The following is a 24521-nucleotide window of genomic DNA, read 5'->3' as shown; positions in this document are numbered from 1 at the left end:
GGCCAGGTGTGAGTGACAAGCCTTTCCGTAGGTGTTTCTATTGTTAATGGCTGGGGGGGGTGTGCGCGTTAGGGTTTGAATGTGTTTTTTGAATTTGTGAAGTGGATGTTTTCAGGCTAAAACTGGGTGTTACCCCTTAAAGATAAGTCAAGTGTAGTTTCATAATAAGACTTCTCAGAGCCTATTTTTTGTTTATTTTTGTGATATGAGGTGGATGTGGCAGCCTCATCTATTTGTCCATTCTTGGGATCTTAATCAGATATATAATAGTTAATTTATTTGAAAGAGCTATTTTTCAAAAAGGGTGTGGACCTCTATATTTTTAAAGAGGAAAAAAGGTCCAAACTGTTCCAGTCTGTTCTCCACACTGACGTTGGGGTTTAATCTGTTTCTACAGATGAGATGTGGTGTAATTTGAGTTCTATAGCTACAGATTACACCCATAGGCAATCATGGAAGATCATAGAATAATGTCTCATTACCCCAGGATTTACACTCATCACAGTGCTTTGTTAGAAATCTCCTGAGAGGGTGAAAAGAGCAGCGAAATGGCTATTGTTCGTCACAGCCCAGTGAATGCCACATATCCTTAAAACGTCGACTTCTCATGAACCAAGGAAAATAAGGCTTGCTTTAACCTTTATGAAAGTGTATTAGTGAGATAAACCAATGTTTATCTGACTTTGTTTTATTTTTTTAAATGTCTATAATTTGAAGATACATGGAGATACAGATAGTTTGCAAATTGTGTGTATTTTCACTAACCTGGACCTGGTCTTTGTTAGGCTGGAGTTTTCCCATTTGCTTTAAACTTAAAATGCCTATAAAATGGTTAATTGGCATCATACTAGAATCCTGTGTGAATTTCTCCAGCAATTTACTGGCTCACTATAAGTATGATTTGGGAAATCTGTTACCATGACTCTGGCAAGAACAAGAGTAAGCGTCAGTACTCTCAGGTAAAGCACCCAGAAGGTCACAATGTTCCTACCTGTGACGAATATCCTGCATTGTCTAGTTTTGTGTGATGACAGTCTATCCAACTCTGAATGTGGAGAGCATTGCATGAACGTCACAAACACCTTGGCAGCATAATTACACCCTGCACATATGTGTGGGTCTCACACGTGAAAGCAGCTTTGTATGCAGACGCTGTTCTGTCTCACAAAGATCATGACCTTCATTGACAGGTCGGCAGGGTCGGCATGAGGCTGGCAAGTTGATTTCCCTGATCCTGATGGAGTCATAGCCACATGCCATCACCGTCCAACTTCAACCACATAAAGCACAACAAATATTTGTAAAATAGACAATGCAGCATATCTTCTGCAAAGCTGAAGGAGGAGCGACTGGAGAGGTCTGCTGCTACATCTAGTTACTAGTTGATGAGGGCGGTAAAAGTGAACAAAAACATTAAAGTTGTGGGTCATGAAACCAAAACAATGAGCTAATGCTAAAACATTACATACAGAGATACAGTATATACATACAGTATAGAAAGATGTAAGATAGATTTCTTTTTTTTCTTGTCCTGTAGTACACTTGTCTTGGACACATACGCATACAGTACTGTTTAGGAAATACTACACAATATAGTGCATGCATGCATACAGTACACAGGCTGTTACCACTCTGCATGGACACACTCATAATACGTACACAGACTGCCACCAACCAACAAAACTGCACACTGCTCTTTGTACAACACATCATAATAGTCGTCATAATAACATAGGCTAATACGTGCAGTAAGGATAAGTAGCCTCATCAACATAAAGTCATGATAAATGTGTATGTGTAGATAAAAGCAGCATTTCAGGGGTTTGGCTCTGACTAGGTTGCCATTTAGGGCTTTAATAGACATGGGGACAAAGGAGTTTTTAAAGCGGTTGAGCCTGGTCTGAGGGACTCTGAAGCCTTTGCCTGAGGGGAGATTCTGGTGCTCAGGGTAGAGGAAATGGGTGGGGTCTGAAACCATCTTCTGGGCTTGAGGATACTTTTGTCAAATACAGCCTGGAGTGTGGGATGCTGTCTGACTCCCATGATTATTAATGGCTCTTTGTGTTAGCCAGGTAATCTGAGCTTTCATACTGAGGTTGTCAAACCAGGCTGAGATGCCATAACGGCTCTCAACTACGGCATGGTAGAAGAGGAGCAACACTTTCTGGTTGACACCAAAGTTAATGGGTTTTGGTAAATAACACTTTTTTGGACCCCCCCGTATATAAACAGTGCCATCACTCAGCAGTTGCATCTATCTAATAAAGCGAGACGTATCTATGTATGTGTGTGTGTCCGTCTTTGGGGGGAACCTGCACATCACACGCAGACGCCACACACAGAACGCTTAACAGCAGCGATACTAAAAATCGACACTGAGCTCATCATAAACAAGTATAAGATAAAAAAATGTAGGTTATGTGGCTACGACATCACTTCCGGGGGTGTGGCACGCCATTTTCATACATCTTACCCACGATGGAAAGTACAATGACATAGGGTTCTAAGGTGAATAATATTAAGGTTATAAAAAAACAACTGATGCATGGTTTGTAATGGTTATATACTTTTTTATGGGATGTTGAATTAGAATTTAAGAAAAATTACGTCCATATCAGTCTTCTTTTTATTAATTTGATGCATTTGTTCTTCTTCTGTATAGTAGGCTATAGTAGAGCTCTTAAAGCTTTGTAGAATAGTATCATATGAGGGGCTAAGACATTTGGATCATAATTAAAAATGATGCAGAAGGTATTCATTTTCAGAAAGTGTCCCACTTTACCACTATTCACCCTATCAAACAAAAGCCAGACACTATATCGTATTAAATTGCTGTGGGCTGTAGCCTACATTCCCCACTTCTAAACAGAGGCAGAACTTGACGTAATCTCGGAGATTAGCCTACTCCTTCACAGCGCTGTGCAATGCGAGAAAATCTAAGAGACTCCCTTGGTAGAGTTAATTAAGTCTACTGCTAACTTACAACACTAATAACATTACCGTCGCCAAAATACCCCGTGAATCAAATCCCTTACTTCACCGTTAACCGTCAAGCCACTAAACCTGTATGGAAATTAACACCTCTGCTGAAATGTTAAATTAATTAACGATCCCATGAGACAACGCCTCTCTCTAATGATTACCTTTTACTGTCTATGATGATTATTCCACGTTTTCATTGTGATGTTTTGTGATTAAATTCTGAATCTGCAACGTTCTCTGTCAGGTAAATATATTAATACAACTCTTCTAAGTCACTCTTCCTCTGATGTAGAAGTTTACTGTAAGTTAGTAGCAGGTTGTAGGCCTACAGTGGAGTTGCATATTAAGTGGTTTGGGGTCCTTCTGTAAGTCATTTTTGGGGTACAATTTGGTTTTGAAGAATTCTACAAGCAGCAATACCACAGGCCAAGCAATCGGCCCGTTCCAAACAGGCACATTTTCAACAGGCACTGTACTAGTTAAGTAAATGGATGACTGTGTATCTTCCTCAGTGGTGCTATCCAACCCCATGGGTTCCATTTTGCATCCACTATTAAATGATCCAGTAACACTTCAGGAACAACAGATACTTTAAACCAGATTTTCTGGTTGTGTTTAAACAGGCACTTAAAAACAAACTGTTATTTACAATTAGGTAAAGGATGGTGCAGTAACCTACAAGCTCCAACCTAGTGTTGTTAACTGCTCACAGCCCAGCGGGAAAATGATTACTGTGCACCTGCACTTGATCATGAGCGAAAAGGAGGTCCAGCTCTGAGAGCCTTGGTAATTGTGTAATTCCACTGTCGAAATGGCACAGTTGACTTCACAGCACGAGATAACACGGCTTAATGTTACACACTGAAGCATTATTGTCAGGCAGAGCAAGCTGTAAATACTCCGGTATTTGTGATTCTCCTTACATGCAGCCTTAAATCAAGCTTCTTTCGGCAGAGTCATGTTATGATTGTAACTATGGGAACGGACAGTCTCTTCTGACCCATGGTTACAAGAGCAAAGGGATTTGATCGATGAGGCAAGGGAACAATACTCTTCTCTTAGTGAGCTAAAAACAGTCTGTCAGGCTGGACAGATGAAACATGAAACATTGAACATTGGAAGCATGAACCGGAAACTTGCCTCTGTTACCTGAATGTACGATATGACAAAAAACATAACTCGACATAAAACACCTTTCTGAGAGAGGGAACACAACTGAATTGGAAAGTTGAGACAAGACAGAAAACCTCAGCCTCAGGGGAGTTTCATCTATAATCGCAAACCCAGAGACTGTTCAAACATAAAGCAAGTTTCACACTCTGTCTTGACCCTCAACAACAAATGTGGGTAGCATAATACAAAAAGGCAGTGGGGGAAGAAAAACCATCTGTTTCAGGGTCCAGAGTTCACTCAGTTGTTGCAGGTGAGCATGCACAGGGACCACAGAGTGTCAGCCACTGTAAATAGCGTTCAGAGAGCAAAGCAGGGCCAGGCGACTGGAGCCAAAGGCAGTGAGCCTCTACATAAATATTGACTCTGCACTCTCTCTTGACTCTCTGTACATCCCAGCTCTCCACACCTTTTAGATGTCAAAGCATTGGGGATGAGTGCATCAGAGTTTGCAAAGACTGAAACTTGAATTGAATGCTTGCTAAAAGAGCTGAAGGACAGTTACATGCTCAATAAACTGTAGGTGTCAATAGCGAATGGGCGCTCTTTATCTAACCAAGGTAAATAAATGACATTCAGAAGAATGTGGAGATGTCTGTTGTAAAGTTTGAACGGACTTGCTTTTCAGGAAGATGGTATGACTTCCTCAGAGAATTAAGAGTTGAAAAAAATGTTTATTCTCCTCATGGAGTTTAACTTCAGCACGGAAAGCATCTGGAGGCAGATTACCCGTGGGTATGCTGCTGCCAGTCCAACCTTCTGGCTGCATCACACATAAGCAGCTGCAGCAGACAGTAGCTGTTGTAAATACTGATGTCTCCAAAAAATAAATGTCTGTTTAGTGCAAATCTTGTTGCAAATGTGAACCTGCTTGTAAATACTGAATATTAAAAAATAAAAGAAGTTTTTTTTTTTTTTTTTTTGCACATTGGAAAACATATAGTGGAACACGGTTATTGCATTTAACATCACTTAGTTTATATGTGATTTAATTGGGCAATATTGCCTTCAATTAGTTCTTCAAGAGTAGACAGGTAATGAGGGACTTCCATGGGCCACCAGGTTACCCCTGTGATTTTGCATACATTAACATAATATTCCTATTATATTGGATTAGGAACTGATAGGAACTAATTTGGGCCCCAAATATTCTTTTTATTTTCAGGATTGTAGTCTTCAACCCCAACTGATGCTGACTCAAGTGACATCACTAGATGCAGCTTATCAGATTTTGCTCAGCTCCCTCTAGAGCCACAAAAGGCTTTATACATTTTGTACACCTGCAAACACACTTGGATGTGTAAATTCAGTGGAGTTCCCCTTTAATAATCCTAAAAACACACAGTACAAAATAAGTAAATTAGTTTTACCTTTAAAAGTTTAATTATTTGGAGTGTTTGAGGAAACAAAACATGAGAATAATTACAAGTCAGATTTAGTTCCTTATCAACACCTGTTATTATAAAAGTCCAAACACATTCAAACAGCTGCCTCTTCCCCTATGAAGAATCTGAACTGATTGTTACAACTACTGTGTATGTGAATGTATATGAATGAACTGAAATAGTAAAGGAAGAACACAGTTAAGGTCGGACAAAAAGAGGTCAAACATCTCAGATTTAATTTAAATTCTGATGGGAGCACACTGCGACTCAAAGCAGCATTTGAAACCTAATTTACAGCATAAGACTGTCACACATTGGTTTTCTTTCAAGAGCCACTCATCCACAACAAATGGGTTATTGTAATTTTAGGGGAGATTATAGATAGTGTTTCAAAGACTCAAAGTGTTGGCCTTTCTGTGAGATGGTTTGAGAACCAAGCTCTGCAGTGAGACAGAATTTCCTGTAACATACAACTTTTTTTATAATTGGTTTTGTCATCTTTAATGGTCATCAGGAAGCTTTTGCGTGTCTATTGGACAATAATCCAAAACCTTAACATGGTTGTGCTAAAAGGCATCTACAGTACTGTGCAAAAGTCTTAGGCAGGTATGAAAAATTGCTGTGAAGTAAGAATGCTTTCAAAAATATAAATTATTGTTTATTTTTATCAATTTACAAAATGCAAAGTGAGCGAACAAAAAAATCTAAAATCACATCAATATTTGGTGTTGCTACCCTTTGCCTTCAAACCAGCATTAATTATTATAGGTACTTGCAAAAAGTCAGGGATTTTGTAGGATTGTAGTCAGGTATATGATCAACCAATTATAGTATATAGGTAGTTATACCGCATCAGCAAGGTCTCTCCCAGACAAATATTTTAAAGCAGACTGTTTCCAGATTTTCTGTTCAAGCTCTTCTAAAAAAGCACAAAGAAACGGCCAACGTTGAGGATCGTAGACGCAGTGGTCGGCCAAGGAAACTTAGTGCAGCAGATGAAAAACACATCAAGTTTATTTCCCTTTCGAAATCGGAAGATGTCCAGCAGTGCCATCAGCTCAGAACTGGCAGAAACCAGTGGGACCCAGGTACACCCATCTACTGTTTGGAGAAATCTGGCCAGAAGTGGTCTTCATGGAAGAGTTGCAGCCAAAAAGCCATACCTCCGACATAGAAACAAGGCCAAACTCAACTATGTACGAAAACATAGGAACTGGGGTGCAGAAAAATGGCAGCAGGTGCTCTGGACTGATGAGTCAAAATTTGAAATATTTGGCTGTAGCAGAAGGCAGGTTGTTCCCCGAAAGGCTGTAGAGCGGTACAATAATGAGTGTCTGAGGTTCCTTGCAAGTTTGGGGCTGCATTTCTGCAAATGGAGTTGGAGATTTGTGATTTGTGATTATTTGAGATAATGGTGTCCTCAATGCTGAGAAATACAGGCAAATATTTATCCATCATGCAATACCATCAGAGAGGCGTATGATTGGCCCCAAATTTATTCTGCAGCAGGACAACGCCCCCAAACATAAAGCCAAGGTCATTAAAGCTATCTTCAGTGTAAAGAAGAACAAGAAGTCCTGGAAGTGATGGCATGGCCCCCACAGAGCCCTGATCTCAGCATCATCGAGTCTGTCTGGGATAACAAGGATTTGAGGAAGCCTACACCCACAGAAGATCTGTGGTTAGTTCTCCAAGATGTTTGGAACAACCTACCTGCCGAGTTCCTTCAAAAACTGTGTGCAAGTGTACCTAGAAGAATTGATGCTGTCTTGAAGGCAAAGGGTGGTCACACCAAATATTGATTTGATTTAGATTTCTCTTCTGTTCATTCACTGCATTTTGTCAATTGATGAAAATAAACTATTAACACTTCCATTTTTGAAAGCATTCTTAGTTTACAGCATTTTTTCATACCTGCCTAAAACTTTTGCACAGTACTGTATATCTTCTCAACATTATTAAATAAACCTTTGCATATATATCAATTTTGGATGAAGATTCACTGTCATGAACCTGCTCAAAATCCAGTCACATTTATTTAACCTATTATTGAACTATAAACAGAATGATGGTAAAATATGTAAGTCAGTATTATCAGGACTGAGTGCATGGGTAAGGTGGAATGAAAATCTAATAAAACCCAAAACACAACCAAATAAAACCGAGCTGGCTGGGAGGAGAGAGACAGAGTTGATTCAGGCGTGACACACCTCTGCCAGTCTGACTGCCTCCTAAACAGGAACAGGAAAAACACACACACAGAGCCAGGGAGGAAGCGTGACAACTGTTCATGTTGTTGAGGTTTGTATTTTGGCAAAAACTTTACTTTTCAGGAGACTTCTCTGCAATCATAGAGTGATTGGACCAAGAGAGCAACAATGATTGGACGGAAGATTATTCTCAACAACTGAAGGAAGTCTGGAGAGCCTCGCGTTCAGGACTGGGTGACAGTGTTCAGAAAAGTTGCTGCATGAATATCTTCATCATTTTAAAATGCCAGAAAATAGTGAAAAATGGCCATGACAATTTCGTAAAGCCTGAGGTTGAGATATTCACATTTGAGAGGCTGGAACCTTTATATTAATAAAAAAAAAACAAAAAAAACAATTATTTAAATTGTTGCAGATTAATTTTTTCTTTCGATCGACAAATTGACTCATCAACTAATCGTTGTAGCTCTAAGAATGGCACATAGGATGTACAACAAAACAGAAAAATATCCTTATTAGGTGCACCTGTACAATCTAATGCAATCCAATACAACTGTTCTGCCATAAAGTCTACTTTTATGATGCCCATAATGTTCAGTTTTATATTACATAGAGGTGTTAATTAAATAATGTGTTAGCATTGAGGTCAGTCAGCAATGGTGTTCATAATATTTGGTGCCCCTCGTGTATATTATTGGAACAAATAGGACAACTCTCCATAAAATGCATTTCATGACAACACCAGCTTTAAGTATGACCTAAATAATACATTTAATTTACACATTTTAATGTCACCAAAAACTATACATCAAAACTACTTGATGTATAACCAAATACTAAACATCAATTACTTTGTAAGGCATAGCTGATGTTTTGAATTGCATTAGATTGCACCAGTGTACCTAATAAAGTGACCACTGAGTATATATTTCTTTTATAACTGCAAAAGTGAAAGGATGAGGTGGAAGCACATTGATTTCCATGTAGGAGTTATGCTTTTCTACATCAATGGGAAAGAGGCCGTCTTTTTCTGATTTCTAGAGTTGTATTTTAAAACACAAGTTGCAAGTCATATAAAAACACTAACCTTTGCATTACCTCCACTTTTCACTTCACAAAAGAGCACTGAAATGTAAAATATACATTTCCTATCATTTTTACAAGATATTTTTGACTCCCTACTACAGGCAGTGAAGGATGAACAGATGAAGGTTCAACTTGAGCCTGAAGGCAGATGAGAGTAAACATGACAACAAAAACACAAGAAATCTTGTTTCTCTGCTTTCAATATTTGAGAGCCAACCAAATATGGTCTGATAAAATGAAAAAATCTCAGTAAAAGTCTGTTATCCAGCAGGTGTAATAATGCAACACAGTAACACCATAGATAAGCATCTTTATTGGGATACATACAGTATAATGTTTTACATGTAAGACTTAAATAAGTTGCAGTTTTTGTACATTATCACAAACAAAGTGTGACTTGAATTACCACACAACACTTGGCAGAGAGGGCACAACACGAAGCACGACAATCAAATCAAGAAACATCAAGAATCATTCAGGGTGCAGATTGAAGGAGGAAACCACAATTTTCAAGTCATTACACAAAATGAACAAGCCATTATTAAAATGGCAAAGAACAATGTACATACAGTACACACTCATCCACACAGTAATACACAAATGCACAGGAACAGTTCAGCTTCGGGCTGCCACGACAGGAGCTTGCTGCTGATCAGTGGACTGGAGTTGTCTTCCCAGGTACTCCCTGTGAAAGAATAAATTACACCTCAGCACTCCCAACAGAACCTCAATCAATGCTGAATTAGATGCATTTTAATTCCCATCCACCAGATTGCCTATTGAGTAGTCTAAATCGATGACGTTTCATTTCCGGGATAGGTCCGGTGTCGACGGATGTCCCTCATTTTGGGCCAGATGTCCCTCACCTTCCGTTTTCTAAACTCTGGTCGATTCGGGAAACATCCTCCGAACTAGAACCGACAATCAAATTATATTTATCTTTATCTTTTATCTTAAATTCTCAGCACACACTCGACAGCCATTTTAATTCCAGAGCTCACCTCCCTACGTGCATATGTTCCACCAAAACAAGTTCCTTCCCGGAGCTATTTTGCAGCGGCACTGTTGCGATTGGTTTAAAGAAATGCCAATAAACCAGAGCGCGTTTTTCTCCCATCCAGGAATGCTGTATGAACTAGCCAGACCTTCCTCCGCAGAGCTGTGGAGGAAGGTCTGGCAATGCGAGACTATGCCGAGAGTAAAATGGAAAATGATACCACTCTCGTGTCCGTATGCTGTATTCCCGTCCAGCTGATTATTGGGGTGGAATTAGGTCCTTTAATGTCAGCATAAGTGGTATTTTAATTTCAGAATACAAGCTTCTGACCCTGACATGATTTATATGTTGAAACACTGTATAATGCCATTATTTTGAAAGGTCACGCTTCTCCTTCAGGCTTCTTTTTGACAGTTACATTCATATGATATATTTTAAGATATCACCTTAATGATACCAGAAATATCAAATGCCTCTCACAAACCTAAAGATTGAAAAGGCTGGCAAATACATTCTGACCATGAGAAATTGACCATTAAGGTCCCTTAAAAACAAAAACTCTGTTGGATTTTCCTTATTAAACCCTACTATTATTATTATAATTTACTACTGCTATTTTTAGCAGTGAAATAGCCTAATAGGCTCTTTCACTTAGGCTGTGAAAATGAGAAAAAAAACAAACAAAAAAAACGAGTGCAGTGATTAGATCTACATATTTATCGGATTATTGTAAAAATTACCCGAATACTGTTTTTTTTTATTTTTTTTTCGGCTTATAAAACCTAACAATTAAGAAGCTGTATCAACTATAATGTCAAAATACAAATAAAGTGGTACACTGGAAACTAACTACTCACTGGAAATGACCAGTGCATTCTGTGATCATTTCAGTTAAGGACTGGAGAGAGAAAGAACCCTTTAAATTCTCACTAAAGTCAATTTCCCACTCTTGCAATTTTCTCACTTTTTTCATCTGGCTTTTTAAGGAGTACTCAGTAATCTGGAACAGATATGTGGTTATTTTGCTGTCCCTAATAGCCAGGCTAGTGTATGAAATGCAATCTAATGATATATCATGAAATGTCCATGAAAACTATGGACTTCTGGAGAATGGGCTGTGCTTCATTGAAGCACAACAGAGGCCAGTACAGCACAAGGGCAGAGTAACTCAATAGCTGAAACCATCAATAGCTAAAATACAATCTACCACAAACATGTTAGGAAAAGAACTTTTCAAAGCAGACTGAAGGGTAAAATGATAAATAAGTTTATCAGTTTACACATTCATCTTTGCTGTTGTCATGACAGCAGGGGCCTTTAGAAAGTAAAGACAAGAAGATCTTACATGGAAACCCACTCAAGGTGACAGTGGGTGTGGTGAACTGCTTTGAAAATATATTAAATTTGATCACCTTTTCAAAAAATAAACTTCTTTTTAGGACCAGCCTCAGTATTCCTCATTCTGCAGCAGCAATCACACATCTGTTTTCTTGAAGGCAATGAGTGTGGGCAGCACATAATCAAATGTGACGAAACGACCATGACACATAAACCTCACAAAGTATGTCCTGTCAAGGTAAACAAACTGGCAGAAAAGCCACCAGCACATAACAGAGAAAACTGACAACAACAACGCTCAAGTATTTACATCATTGTCTCTTTCAAACCTATTTCAACACAAAAACATATCAATCACTGTGCTGCTGCAGCATGCCGCCATCCATCCATTCATCTATTATCTACTGGGGCTGCAGCCAATCCAAGCTGACGTTTGGTTTTGACAGGTCGCCAGACAATCACAGGGCTGACATAGGGGAAGGCGATATGGCCTTAAATTTATGTCACAGTATTTATTTTGCAGTTACATTATTATATCACGGTACTACAAAATTAAAGGGATACTCCACTTAAAACATGATCCTACCTCTTTTTACTATTGGCGATGTAAAGGAACATATCTTAAGCTAGAGTGCAGAACCTTTACATATAAATGAACGTCTGTTACATTGAAGCCCTTGCCAAACAAGTTCACTCAATGCTGATTAAACCTATCGCTGCCAGGGAAAGCTCTCTTTATTTCTCAGTGTAGTGGAGTTGTGGTGTCTGATGGCTGTGGCGACATTCCCGCGCTGGCACACCGTAAGTATGCCGATACAGCTTATTTGTGCTCAGAATGTATAGTTTATTAACTCCACAACAACATTGTTACAAAAGCAATACACAGAGTGCCGTCAACCAACCTTGCTCACTTACAGTTCTTCACAGCGTATTTGCTCATTCTGGCTCTCTGATTGGTTACACAGTAGGTCAGTCTACCTGTATTACCCAATACCTTTATAGGCAAGAACAGGGGAGAGATCATAGCTACATGGCGTTATTATGAATCCCACTGCTTTTCTTAAGCACGTCGACAGTTTGTGTAATTACTTTCACTGCCAAAGGGGTGAGACAAAAGTTCTGCACTCCAGCTTTCCACTGGTGCTGTCCGCTGTGTGTGTGTGTGTGTGTGTGTGTGTGTGTTAGTCCGGATCAGGCCGAATTTTTCTGTCCAAGCCCTGCCCACGTCTGACAGAGCCGTGACCGAACACGGCCCGAGCCCAACAGGCATTAAGAAATTTGTGTCCAAGCCCGACAGTTAAAATCCAATTTTTTTTCTCATAATAATGACACATGTACGTTTGTTTGTATGGAAAGCCCGCTTTTATTAAGCAACTGTAGGAAGGCATTCGGAAATGTCAACAGATGAGCACATCAGCGCACACGGGGCAACAAGCGCACGTTAATAAGCTGTTAAAATGTTCAATGTGTTAACCTTTCCTGATTGCTTCATTTCTGACCATGGTCAGGAAACCAGGGGAGACTCGTTACCTCCAGGGCCGACGTTATAAAAATAAATAACGTTTGGGTTAAAATCCCGTTTCTGGTGAGCAAATTAATGAACTTGGCTTTCAGTCTGGGGTTTATCTCGGACACCGCACACACTGTGTACACAACCTAAACTTATTCCACCAACTCTGCTCCTCGCATCTACACAGACAGTATATAAGAATGGACCAACAGATCCCGTTGCTCTGGACGGAGACCAGTAAAGGCCATTAGAAGCACTTTTCCGGTGATGGCTGAGCGTTACCGCGCAGCTTCCAACTGAGAGAAACGACGTAAATGTCACGTGAGCAACGTGTCTGAAAGTTGTAAGTCTTCTGGTAGCTGTGCCAAGAGAAATCTCAATCATTCCGAATATTGCAGAGACGGAGAGCTTAGGTACAGTGGTGTGAAAAAGTGTTTGCCCCCTTCCTCATTTCCTGTTCCTTTGCATGTTTGTCACACTTAAGTGTTTCGGAACATCAAACCAATTTAAACAAAAGTCAAGGACAACACAAGTAAACACAAAATGCAATTTGTAAATGAAGGTGTTTATTATTAAAGGAGAAAAAAAATCCAAACCATCATGGCCCTGTGTGAAAAAGTGATTGCCCCCCTTGTTAAAACATACTATAACTGTGGTTGTCCACACCTGAGTTCAATTTCTCTAGCCACACCCAGGCCTGATTATTGCCACACCTGTTCATAATCAAGGCATCACTTAAATAGGAGCTGCTTGACACAGTAAGGTCCACCAGAAGATCCTTAAAAGCTACACATCATGCCGAGACCCAAAGAAATTCAGGAACAATTGAGAAAGAAAGTAATTGAGATCTATCAGTCTGGAAAGGGTTATAAAGCCATTTCCAAAGCTTTGGGAATCCAGCGAACCACAGTGAGAGCCATTATCCACAAATGGCGAAGACATGGAACAGTGGTGAACCTTCCCAGGAGTGGCCGGCCGCCCAAAATTACCCCAAGAGCGCAGCGACGACTCATCCAAGAGGTCACAAAAGACCCCACAACAACGTCCAAAGAACTGCAGGCCTCACTTGCCTCAGTTAAGGTCAGCGTTCATGCCTCCACCATCAGGAAAAAGACTGGGCAAAAATGGCCTGCATGGCAGAGTTCCAAGGAGAAAACCACTGCTGAGCAAAAGAACATCAAAGCTTGTCTCAATTTCTCCAGAACACATCTTGATGATCCCCAAGACTTTTGGGACAACATTCTGTGGACCGATGAGACAAAAAGTGGAACTCTTTGGAAGGTGTGTGTCCAAGTATATCTGGCGTAGAAGGAACACTGCATTTCATAAAAGAACATTATACCAACTGTAAAATATGGTGGTGGTAGTGTGATGGTCTGGGGCTGTTTTGCTGCTTCAGGACCTGGAAGACTTGCCGTGATAAAAGGAACTATGAATTCTGCTGTCTACCAAGAGATCCTGAAGGAGAATGTCCGACCATCTGTTCGTGTACTCAAGCTGAAACGAACTTGGGTTCTGCAGCAGGACAATGATCCTAAACACACCAGCAAGTCCACCACCGAATGGCTGAAGAAAAACTAAATGAAGACTTTGGAGTGGCCTAGCCAAAGTCCTGACCTGAATCCTATTGAGATGTTGTGGTATGACCTTAAAAAGGCCGTTCATGCTCGAAAACCCTCTAATGTAACTGAATTAGGACAATTCTGCAAAGATGAGTGGGCCAAAATTCCTCCAGGACGCTGTAAAAGCCTCATTGCACGTTATCGCAAACGCTTGGTTGCAGTTGTTGCTGCTAAGGGTGGCCCAACCAGTTATTAGGTTTAGGGGGCAATCACTTTTTCACACAGGGCCATGATGGTTTGGATTTTTTTTCACCTTTAATAATTAACACCTTCATTTACAAATTGCATTTTGTGTTTACTTGTGTTGTCCTTGACTATTGTTTAAATTGGTTTGATGTTCCGAAACACTTAAGTGTGACAAACATGCAAAGGAACAGGAAATGAGGAAGGGGGCAAACACTTTTTCACACCACTGTATATGTAAGGAGATAACATGGACACAGGCTAATTATTGCTAACTAAAATGGTAGTTAACATTAGTAATTAAACTTAAACAGCTAATGTAAGTCGAAACTGCCTGCGAGCTTCTCCTGTACTGTACAGTAATTCCTCTACCATGCGACAGTAAGTCCCGTGGTTATGAAACAATCGTTAGCCTATTTTTACAAAAACATCTGCTACGGAGCCATAACGTGAGATACAAGGTAATGGAGCCTTTTATACAGTGTTGTGTTTCTTAAGAAATAAACAATGGACAAATAAAGTCTTTAAACAATTCAGATGTAAAGTTATTCACTGTCAAAGTGACGTATATGGAATGCTAACGGCGGGTGAGCGCTTGTTAGCATCAAAATGGCGCCATAGGATCTACGGTTTGGTGGCAGACGCTTACCCCCTTGCATCTACACGTCTGCTTCCTCTTTCTCTCTCTCTCTTCTGCTCACTTTACACACGCACTGAGCTCTCTTAAAGGAGCCACAGCACCATTTTACAACAAATGCTAATGTGACCGAGCCCGACCCGATCATAATTTCTCTTATATCTATCCATGCCTTTGTGTGTGTGTGTGTGTGTGTGTGTGTGTGTGTGTGTGTGTGTGTGTGTGTGTCTGAGCCCTGTCCTCGATCAAACACGCAGAGTAGAGGAGCAGAGACGCTAGTGCAACCACAAATGACAGCAAAATGTAGTAGAGAATTCTTTTTTCCTTTTCTTTTGGCGCTTTTGCATTTGGCACTGTGAAAAAAAACACTCTGCCCCCCTCGAGTGTGTGCTAAAACCAAAACATGTTTATCACAGTGATGACGGTATTGCAAAATCCATCAACAGCAGCATTTGTGAAAGCACCAATTCTCAACCCTACAATATTGCCGCATTATCGATTTAGAGGCATTCTGTCAAATATATCGTGAAATTTGATTTTCTCCATATTGCCCAGCTCTACGGGGTGAACATGCAAACTCTACACAGAAGGGCCCAAGCCAGAACCCAAAACTCTCTTGCTGTGAGGCGTCTAACCACTGCAACACCGTGACGCCATAGGATGTCACCACATCAAGGCGTAGGCGAAATAAAGACTTACAAGGAGTAGTAAAATAAGTAAAATAAAATAGATGAATGTCTTGAAGATGCGATTTGTGTGCCGGGCTTTTAAATGACACCTTGCTGCTTTCACATAGCTGGACAACAAGCTGTGAGTGATGAAATATCCATGTCCATATCAAATCAACATTGTCTGGAGTATGAAGTAGAGCTGGGTGATATGGAGAAGGAAAAATAATTCACATAATTAACCCTGCATCAGCCCTTTCTCTTTCTGCAGCGGTTATCTGATCTTTCAGCCTGTAAGATGTTATTACATCATGTTATAGATTAAAACACATCTATCTTACACTGGTAGTTGCAGTATTCAGGTTGAGGTGGTGAAAATGCATCTTCCTTTCTATTGTAGGTCTGATAATGAGAATCTGCTTCTCTTTCTTCACAGTCACTGAAACAAGACTGAAAACCTTTTGTGCTACAGTGGATAAATAAACTTCTACCCACACTTCAGTGAACATACAGTTTACACAGAACATTAAGGCCACTTAGATGGGAAAACAGCTCTACTCTATGATATAAAACAGTAACACAATACCTCCATCCACAGTTGCTCAGGGAGCAGAGTGTGTTTTAGATAGTGGCAGCAAAACAAACACATTTTCACTTATTGCTTGATGATTTTTAGCGTTTCCAAGCAATCCAGTAGACAGAAAACACACAAAGATGATGGGCAGGTTGAGTGTTAGGGTCTGAGAAAATGCAAGGGAGTGGTGCCTTAACATTAAAGCTGAAGTATTGACCAGCGCTTCAGTAAACAAAGCACATAGTTTGTAATGGTGCTGGTGAGAGATTTGAATAGAGGAGTTTTAAGGATACTGATCAATATTTGATTGAAAGAAGATTTTTCTCTCTCTCTCTCTCTCTCTCTCTCTCTCCCCTGAGCTATCCAGCTGCTGGCTGTACCTTCATATTCACAGTACAGACATAAAAAAACCTATCAGTCTTCTCATCTAACTCTCTGTGAAACTACTCCTTTAAGATAAGCAGCTCTCACCAAGCATTAGCCTCGTTAGGTAACTGTTGCATGCACAGAGGTAATGTTTTAAACAGCAGCCACTGACACACACTAAACAACCATAAAGATGGACCAGCAAGCAACTGATTAACGTCATCAAATCCAAACTGACTCACTACTCTGTCTTGATGTGTGAAGAACACAAGGGCAAGAAAACTAATGTCTGTCTTCTATATTTTTCTCTTCGTATTCTCCATGAATAACATAAAACACAGTAAAAACAGTTAGCTAGTTGGTAAGACGTGACCTGTTGGACGTCACAAAATGAACAAATACTGACTAACAGTTGAATGCTGACGTAATAAACACATATTTAAGTTCAGATCATCTTTAAAAGCCATGACACAGTCTACCCACACAGGGGATTTAACTTATTTTGCTTGAGTAGACCTTTTTGTTTAGGACTGTTTGTCTGTCTGTCAGTCTGTACACATCGTACAGACTGAGCGTTAGTGACATCTCTGTGAAGCTCTGGCTTTGTTGGAGCAAATTATAATATCATCAATCTTATCAGTACACAGTCCATTAACCTCACATAATTCCCAGCATCACTCCGCCCAACTTCAACCAAAGCAGAGGTCTAATCAGCCAAAAATAACTGAAAATACCTGTGAGGGTGAGCAGGGACTGCAGGGAATCATTTGTATGCACATACAGGGGTTGTTATGTAATGTCAGAAAGCCTGGTTCAACTAAAACTGTAAGGGCTAATTTTCCTCATGACAACATCTGAATGCACGACATCAATGAAGCAACGAATGTGTTCATACCAGTTGTGGACCATGAGCTTCTGCACAGCCAACAGGGCGTTGTAACGGACGAGCTGGTCCTCGTGGTGCATGTGATTCATCACCAGCTGTTTTCCACCCAGCTGCTCAATCACCCTGAAATGGGAGGAATATAAAAGGAATAATGGGAGAAACCCTTTATCTACACAGACAACAGGTACTATTTTCATGTTTTAGGTAATTCAGTGGTCTAGCATCAGGTAATTTAATCCAGCCTGACTGAAGGGTCTCTGGCCTTGTAAAAGGATATAATGCTTTGAAGAGGAAAACAGGCCAGCATAATGCATGTGATAACACAGTAAATGGTGTGACTAGAGAAAAGAAAAGTAGGTGAAAGCACAGGAACACTTGTACCGTTACATACAAACTGGGTGCATTAAAAGTAGTGGGGTCTAATTCGAAATGCAAGGCTGGAAATAGGACATATCGACCCTGAGACCTGATCACAGGGTAATAAGATTAATATGTCAATCACATAGTGTCTTTAGGATAACAAACTAAAATATGGGGAGAGGATAAGGTGTCCAGACAAGAACTAGCAGCATCAGAGGATTAAGGAAGACAGAAGCGACAGACATCCTGAACTTCAGCATTATCGGACACAAACAAGACAACAATCTCTCTCATTTCGCTGGGGTTGTGAGGAGATGGGATAAGCTTCATGTGTACAGGCCAATCAGAGGGTTCAGTAAGTATTTTTCCTTTTAAATGTGATGTTGTTGAGGCTGTACTACCACAACGGGGTGCCAGAGTCAGAAATTCTACACAGTGGCATTAAAACGTGGGGTATACTCGCAGCAGCCGAGCTGTCGAGCGCCAGTGTGACGTCATGGGAGCAACTGTTTATACTTGCGGGTGGTGGTCGCGACACTAGTTGCAGTCTTCTCCTGAACAGAGGTGGCGCTAATGAGGAAAGGCTACAGACTTTGCCATTTCTATGGACTAGAAGAAGAAGAAAAAGGTAAACAACGGCAGAACTGGCAGCAGCATTGACGTCTTCCTGTTTCCGCTTTATCGTGCACCGCTGAAAACAGAGTGGTGCGCGCCCTCTGGTCGCGCACTCAAAATCCTGGCACGGCAGCGAGATCTACGTCAGAGGCAGCGTCAGCCGATTTTGCCAGGGCTTCAGCCCCGAATGTTTTTAGTGTAGCCCCGAATGTATTTTGAAAAGTTGACTGACAAATATGAAACTGGACAATAGCCTATGTAAACATGCCTGATCGCCTGGCCATTCATACCTGACGCTTATTACTCCGTGCCTGTCACAAAGCGATCCCTCCCCATCTGCTGCTCTCTCTCTATCTCTCTCTGATAGAAAGAGACAGGATGAGTGGGGAAAACTGTGGTAATTGTAGCATATATGTGGCTGTGTGTGTGTGTGTGTGTCCGTCCGTCAGTCTCTCTATGTGCCTGATCGCGTGTGAGAAGTCAAGACTATGAACCTACAGTGAGACCTCGCCCGCTCAGCACGGGTAGGAGAGACTACAAGACCGCCGCTGCGGTAGGCTACCGACTCTAAGATCCAGCAGCTCAGATAAGCAAAGCCCATGACGTGTTGCCATAGCGACTGCAAGCAACAGTGATTAGACTGTGTTGTAAGCGTAACTTTTCAAGCTGAAACCAAGAAGTGCTCTACCATTAGGCTTACATTCAAGTTAAAGTGGTGTGAGAAGAGGTTCAACTTGGAAAGTGCAACTTTAAGGACTCAGCTCTATTAACCTTGCATTACAGTGCTTAGCCTACATGGTTTGGGGATGAATCTAATGTGCTGGAGTTTCTGGTTGTTACATGCTACAAGGTGTAAAGGGTAATCTAACTCCTTAAGGGAGTGAATACATTTTGAATATAAGATGAAAGAAAAGGACAACATAAGTTTAAGTACTCCTCCACGACGCCTTCAAATCAGAGAACACAGATGGGATGAGTTATATTTTGAAAGAGCACAAAGTTTTGAACATGAGCAGAAATCTTGCTCAAACACATCTGAAATAGTACAGTCCAGGGCTTTATTAATTCATTAAAATTAATTAATGTAACATTTACATTTACTTCCCCAACAAAAGACGCAAAAGAGGAGGGAGGAGTAAATGATGGGCTACATGTGTGCTGACTCAGATATAATTAGAAAAGTCGATCCAAAGAAGAATAAATAGTTGAAAGCAATACAGAATGCCTGAGAGCCTTATTGCAATATATTCCATTATGTTTTTATATTTTGAATTGTCCCCTATGTTTCCCTTTACATATTTCCAGCATAAATTGATTCAGAAAAAAGGTAGAAATAGGTGCATAAAAGTTCACCTGAATGCAGGAAATGAAGTGTTTAATGTTCAAAATGTTCTGGGCGAGGACCCCCAGACCCCCCCGCATCATAGGTCGCCACACAGATCTGGAAACAAAACCTTGGCCTTTGGGTTGCCAGGTCAGTTATGATTAGGCCAAATGTTGGTGCCATTTGACTTACATATACAAACTGGAAAGCTAAAATGAACATACACTGGCTATTAACAAGCCAATTGCTATTTTGCATTGCATCCATCCATCCATCCATCCATGGATGGATGGATGGATGGATGGTCCGGGCTAAGCCCCGAACCTCCTGAAGTCCTGGAAACGCCCCTGATCTGTGTCATTTTGACGTCACATTGGCGCGCGCGAGCTCGGCTACAGCGACTGTAAAACGGCCTTGAGCTTTGATACAAATTGCTTTTCACAGAAATATGCCTTACCGTTTGCCACGTGGATAATGCCGCACATACTCTCCAATGTCGTGAGCTGCCACTGCTATGACTTGAGGATCATCAGACACCTCCAAAAGCCTCGTCAAGATCCTATTGAAGGCAGACAAAATGGAATGCATTTAAATGGAGAGGTCCGTCTGCATCGAAAGGCAGATTACATCACACCTTTTTCACTCTGAAAATCACATATTTCTCAGATGCTTCTAGGCAAAGACTTTTCAGACAAAGCTTTGTAAAATAAATTAGATGAGATTCTTTAACCCTGAAGAAGTGTTGGATGTAAAAATGCACTGATCTTTCTCAAAGCCAATGTTACTTTAAAACCAAAACTCTAAAATCAAAATCCATGGGCATAAGACATAAGGCATCTGAATAAGTGACACCTCCGGGTTTAAAGTGAGACAAAGCATCGAGAGAATCGGGTGAAAAGACTAAGAAAGAAGGGGGATAATACAAGCTGAAATGATGCCTGAGCTAATTACAGAGAGAGGACAGTGATGAGAGAATGACATGTGTAGATCAGGATTTTTACTCAATGTCAGTAGCCCCAACAGTGTGTGTGACTGGAATAACAAAGAACACAAATTGATGTTTTATCTCTTGTGATCTGAGTCCTTAGATCACTCACTCACTCACACACACACACACACACACACACACACACACACACACGAAAGAAACAATGTTGAAGGGCTGTGCAATCATCAGACAAGATGATGGTGAGTGTCAATCTGAGACAAGTGTTACCACAGAACTCAATGTGAGTGTTTGAACAAATGTGGCCATGGACGTTTAATGCCAATATACCTATAATAATACCTATAATCTAAACACAAGAATCGATGTATTTTTTTTTTTACCCTAAACTTTTCAACATTAGGTTTCAGTTCCATTAAAGGGGACCTATTATGCTCACTTTCCAGTTCATACTTGTATTTTGGGTTCCTAATTGAACATGTTTACATGTTTTAATGTTCAAAAAACACTTTTTCTGCATTCCAATACCCATACTACCATATTATTTAGTAGGGGTGGGAAAAAAAACTATTAGTTTTTTAGAAATGTCTCATGATATATTGTCTCTAGAAGTGTATAATTCAACTTTTGTTTTTGTTAAAGAAGGAAAAGTCTATTAATGGAAAATCTATTCTGATCCACGATCCTTTGCGCAGCACATATGAGCAAGAGGGTCAAAGTTCGACCTCAGCCATAGTTTTTCTCATACTGCCCATGGCTGCTGCACCTGTAATCACCAACTGAGAAATTAACAACATCAGCAACCAAGATTACAGCTTTCCCGGATGTTAGCATGTAGCTACATGTAGCAGTGGATGTGATGTAAACACTTGCACTAATGTGTCTGGAGCAGGTGACCATATATATAGAAATATGGCACGAGCTGACGTAAGCTTGAGAGTAGAAATAACTGCTGGATGCAGTGTTCAGAACGGTCTGAAATCTGAGGTTCTGGCTCACAGGGATTTCTTTTAAATATGATTACCTCATTACTTAAAGCTTTGTGTTTAATATGAACATCTGATATTGTAAAATTAAATATATATTAGGGCTGTCAATCGATTCAAAATTTTAATCTAATTAATTACATACTCTGTGATTAATTAATCACATACATAATTAACGGTGCCTGAACCGATACTTTAAGAAAGTAAAAAAAAAAAAAAAAAAAAAAAAATGGTACTAAACAACAGTTGGTGACATTAAAGAACGGCTTGTTTATTGCTAAGGCCATATGGTCAAAATTAAATGTTTAATAATAATGTATAACAATAACTTATTTCACTAGTAAATTGCTGTTGAACGACAAAAACAACAACCTGATAGGAAAAGGACATTTACAATAACTTCAAATGCACCACGAGGCTGTAGTTTACCAGTGTGTGTCGTTTCTCCGACGGCAGCTGCAGATTGTTACATACCGGTGTTGAATCCTCTACAGTCAAACTTTACACCGTTTAACGTTAGCTGTCAGCATTTTAACCGTGTTGAATCCAGCTACTAGCTAGCGGTAGGCTAACGTTAGCTGCTGTTGAGTATTGTGTTAACTAGCGTCACATGCAGCGGGGTTTGTGTTTCCTGTAACGTCTGTTTCAGAGCATCAGAGAGAAGCGCAGACATATCAGTGGCACCAGATTTTCGTCTGTATGCAAACATCAATATGGAATGGATTAATCTGCGTTAATTTTTTTAACGCGTTATTTTTTCTCAATTAATCGAAATTAACGCGTTATTTTGACAGCCCATATATATATATATATATATATAGACATTAAATAAAGTATATCACAATAGTTCCCCTTGAATTAAAAGACTACTTTTACTTAATATCATACCATATTTTTCAATTTGGGAAACCGTACCAAATATTTCAAATTTGTATATGCCACTCACAAAAAGCTCACAGTAACTGAAGAGTCTACAGTCATGCTAGCACCTCTGTGAGGCTGTACCACAGCAGTGCTTTGACCTAAATGCTAATGTCATCATGCTTATATGCTCACAATGACAATGCGAACATGCTGATGTTTAGCAGGTACGTTTACCATGTTAACCATCTTAGTTTAGCACGTTTGCATGCTAGCAAAAGCCTGATTTTAATATGCAGCTTACAGAAGAAAAAAAACTTCATTAAAATTCAATTCAACCCTTTAGAATTAAATCACATCTTTTCATTTCCGTTCTCACGTTCAAATTTAGAATACATAATAATTCACTTCTCTAGTGGCAACATCTGAGTGTATGATAAAGCATATCCAACATCATTGTGCCCTTGTGGGTCGCTACAATAAATGCTTCATCCTACTTGAGGAGCTCGTAGTTCTTCTCGTTCAGGCGGACGGCGTTCTCACGCCAGAACTTCTCAGACTTGTGCACAGGACTCCATTCCAGGCGGCCAGACTTGAGTTCAGAGCTGTACTCATCAAATGAGCTGTTGATTAAAAACACAACATACATTAAACATTTTTTTTGTTTTTCCCCCAACAAGAGGACAGTCCAAAGATCTTCTTTTAGTTGTCCCTCTGCAGAAAAGCTGCTTTCTTTCAACCCACCTGTTGTACTGAGAGGTACAGCATATGGTCTAGTTGAACACACTTTAAGTAAAGAGAATATCTAACTTTCTATATGTACACATCTATTCTGAATGCTGCATTGTTTACAGCCACGCAGCATTCAAAATAAACAGCAATGTAATAAATGAGAAAATAGACTAGCTTCATGAAGGTTGATCAGATTCATGTACAGCACTATAATATACTCTTCCTTATTTTTTTTTACAGAATATAACACAATGTTTTCGCAATCTGCTCTCTGTAGCGGAACTACTCATGACTGAATGTTTTGTTGTTTATGCAATGGAATCGACTGGGTACCTGAGATCCTGTACGCTCTCTCCCAGCATCTCCAGCAGGAATTTAATGTCCTCGGTGATGTCCTCGTCGTCATATTTCTGCTGCTCGAGGTTCTCGAGTTGCTTTAGCACCTTGCACTGAATCATGGCCAGGGCGTACTCCTGACGAGTCTCCTTCTCTGCTGACTTCTCCAGAAGATTCTGTAAGAGGGGACAGTGTGAGGAACAGATGTTGTATATTAATAACTACACTTATAAGTGAGCAATTTGGTTGAGAAATTAAGATATTCAACATCTGAAAATAACCTATTCATACCAAACAAATCAATGAATGAATGAGTGCATAAGAAACTCAGTGCTGCAACAATCAGTCGATTAATCGACTAGTTGAGTGACAGAAATTTAATCAACATTTACCACAATAAAACCAAGTAGTTTAGGAAACCCAACCCATATTTAGCTTGAACCCCTAAGCCCATTGAGGGCATATCTACAGCTAACTACACATATCTGGCAATTTCTTTCTTGCAATAACCTTTGATGTGTGCACAACATCCCTCTCAAATAGAGCAAATAGGCCAGCTCACAGCAAATGTTTAGAGCCTGAGTGCCTTTAAAGGCTTATGGCTAAAAGAAGTTTCATGTTTTCTGCAGCCTAATTAAATACGTTTTTTTTTTTCCAACTCTTAGATGGTCCGGATAATTTATGTCACATTGCAAGTCCCATGTGGTGAGCAGGCTAATTTGCAGTTAGGACGAATGTGGAATATGT

At 40.1% G+C, this 24521-nt stretch overlaps 1 protein-coding gene across 2 annotated transcripts in view; it reads right to left on the bottom strand.

The window, feature by feature from the left end:
• Positions 1 to 9126: 9126 nt before the first annotated feature.
• atp6v1h (ATPase H+ transporting V1 subunit H) overlaps positions 9127 to 24521 on the bottom strand; it is a 29544-nt gene continuing 14149 nt past the window's right edge. For both annotated transcript variants that reach the window (XM_078264121.1, XM_078264122.1), the window contains 5 exons: positions 23772 to 23950; positions 23204 to 23329; positions 20371 to 20472; positions 17624 to 17737; positions 9127 to 9518 (listed from right to left, as the gene is read on the bottom strand). In XM_078264121.1, coding sequence (XP_078120247.1) covers positions 9449 to 9518; positions 17624 to 17737; positions 20371 to 20472; positions 23204 to 23329; positions 23772 to 23950 — 591 coding nt within the window. In that variant the 3' untranslated portion in view covers positions 9127 to 9448. The remainder of the gene's footprint in view (positions 9519 to 17623; positions 17738 to 20370; positions 20473 to 23203; positions 23330 to 23771; positions 23951 to 24521) is intronic.

This window comes from Sander vitreus, chromosome 12 (genome assembly GCF_031162955.1).
Source record: "Sander vitreus isolate 19-12246 chromosome 12, sanVit1, whole genome shotgun sequence".
In the NCBI taxonomy this organism is placed as follows: Eukaryota; Metazoa; Chordata; class Actinopteri; order Perciformes; family Percidae; genus Sander; species Sander vitreus.
Note: the sequence above shows the minus strand (reverse complement) of the source record. Positions and strands in the feature narration are given on the sequence as shown.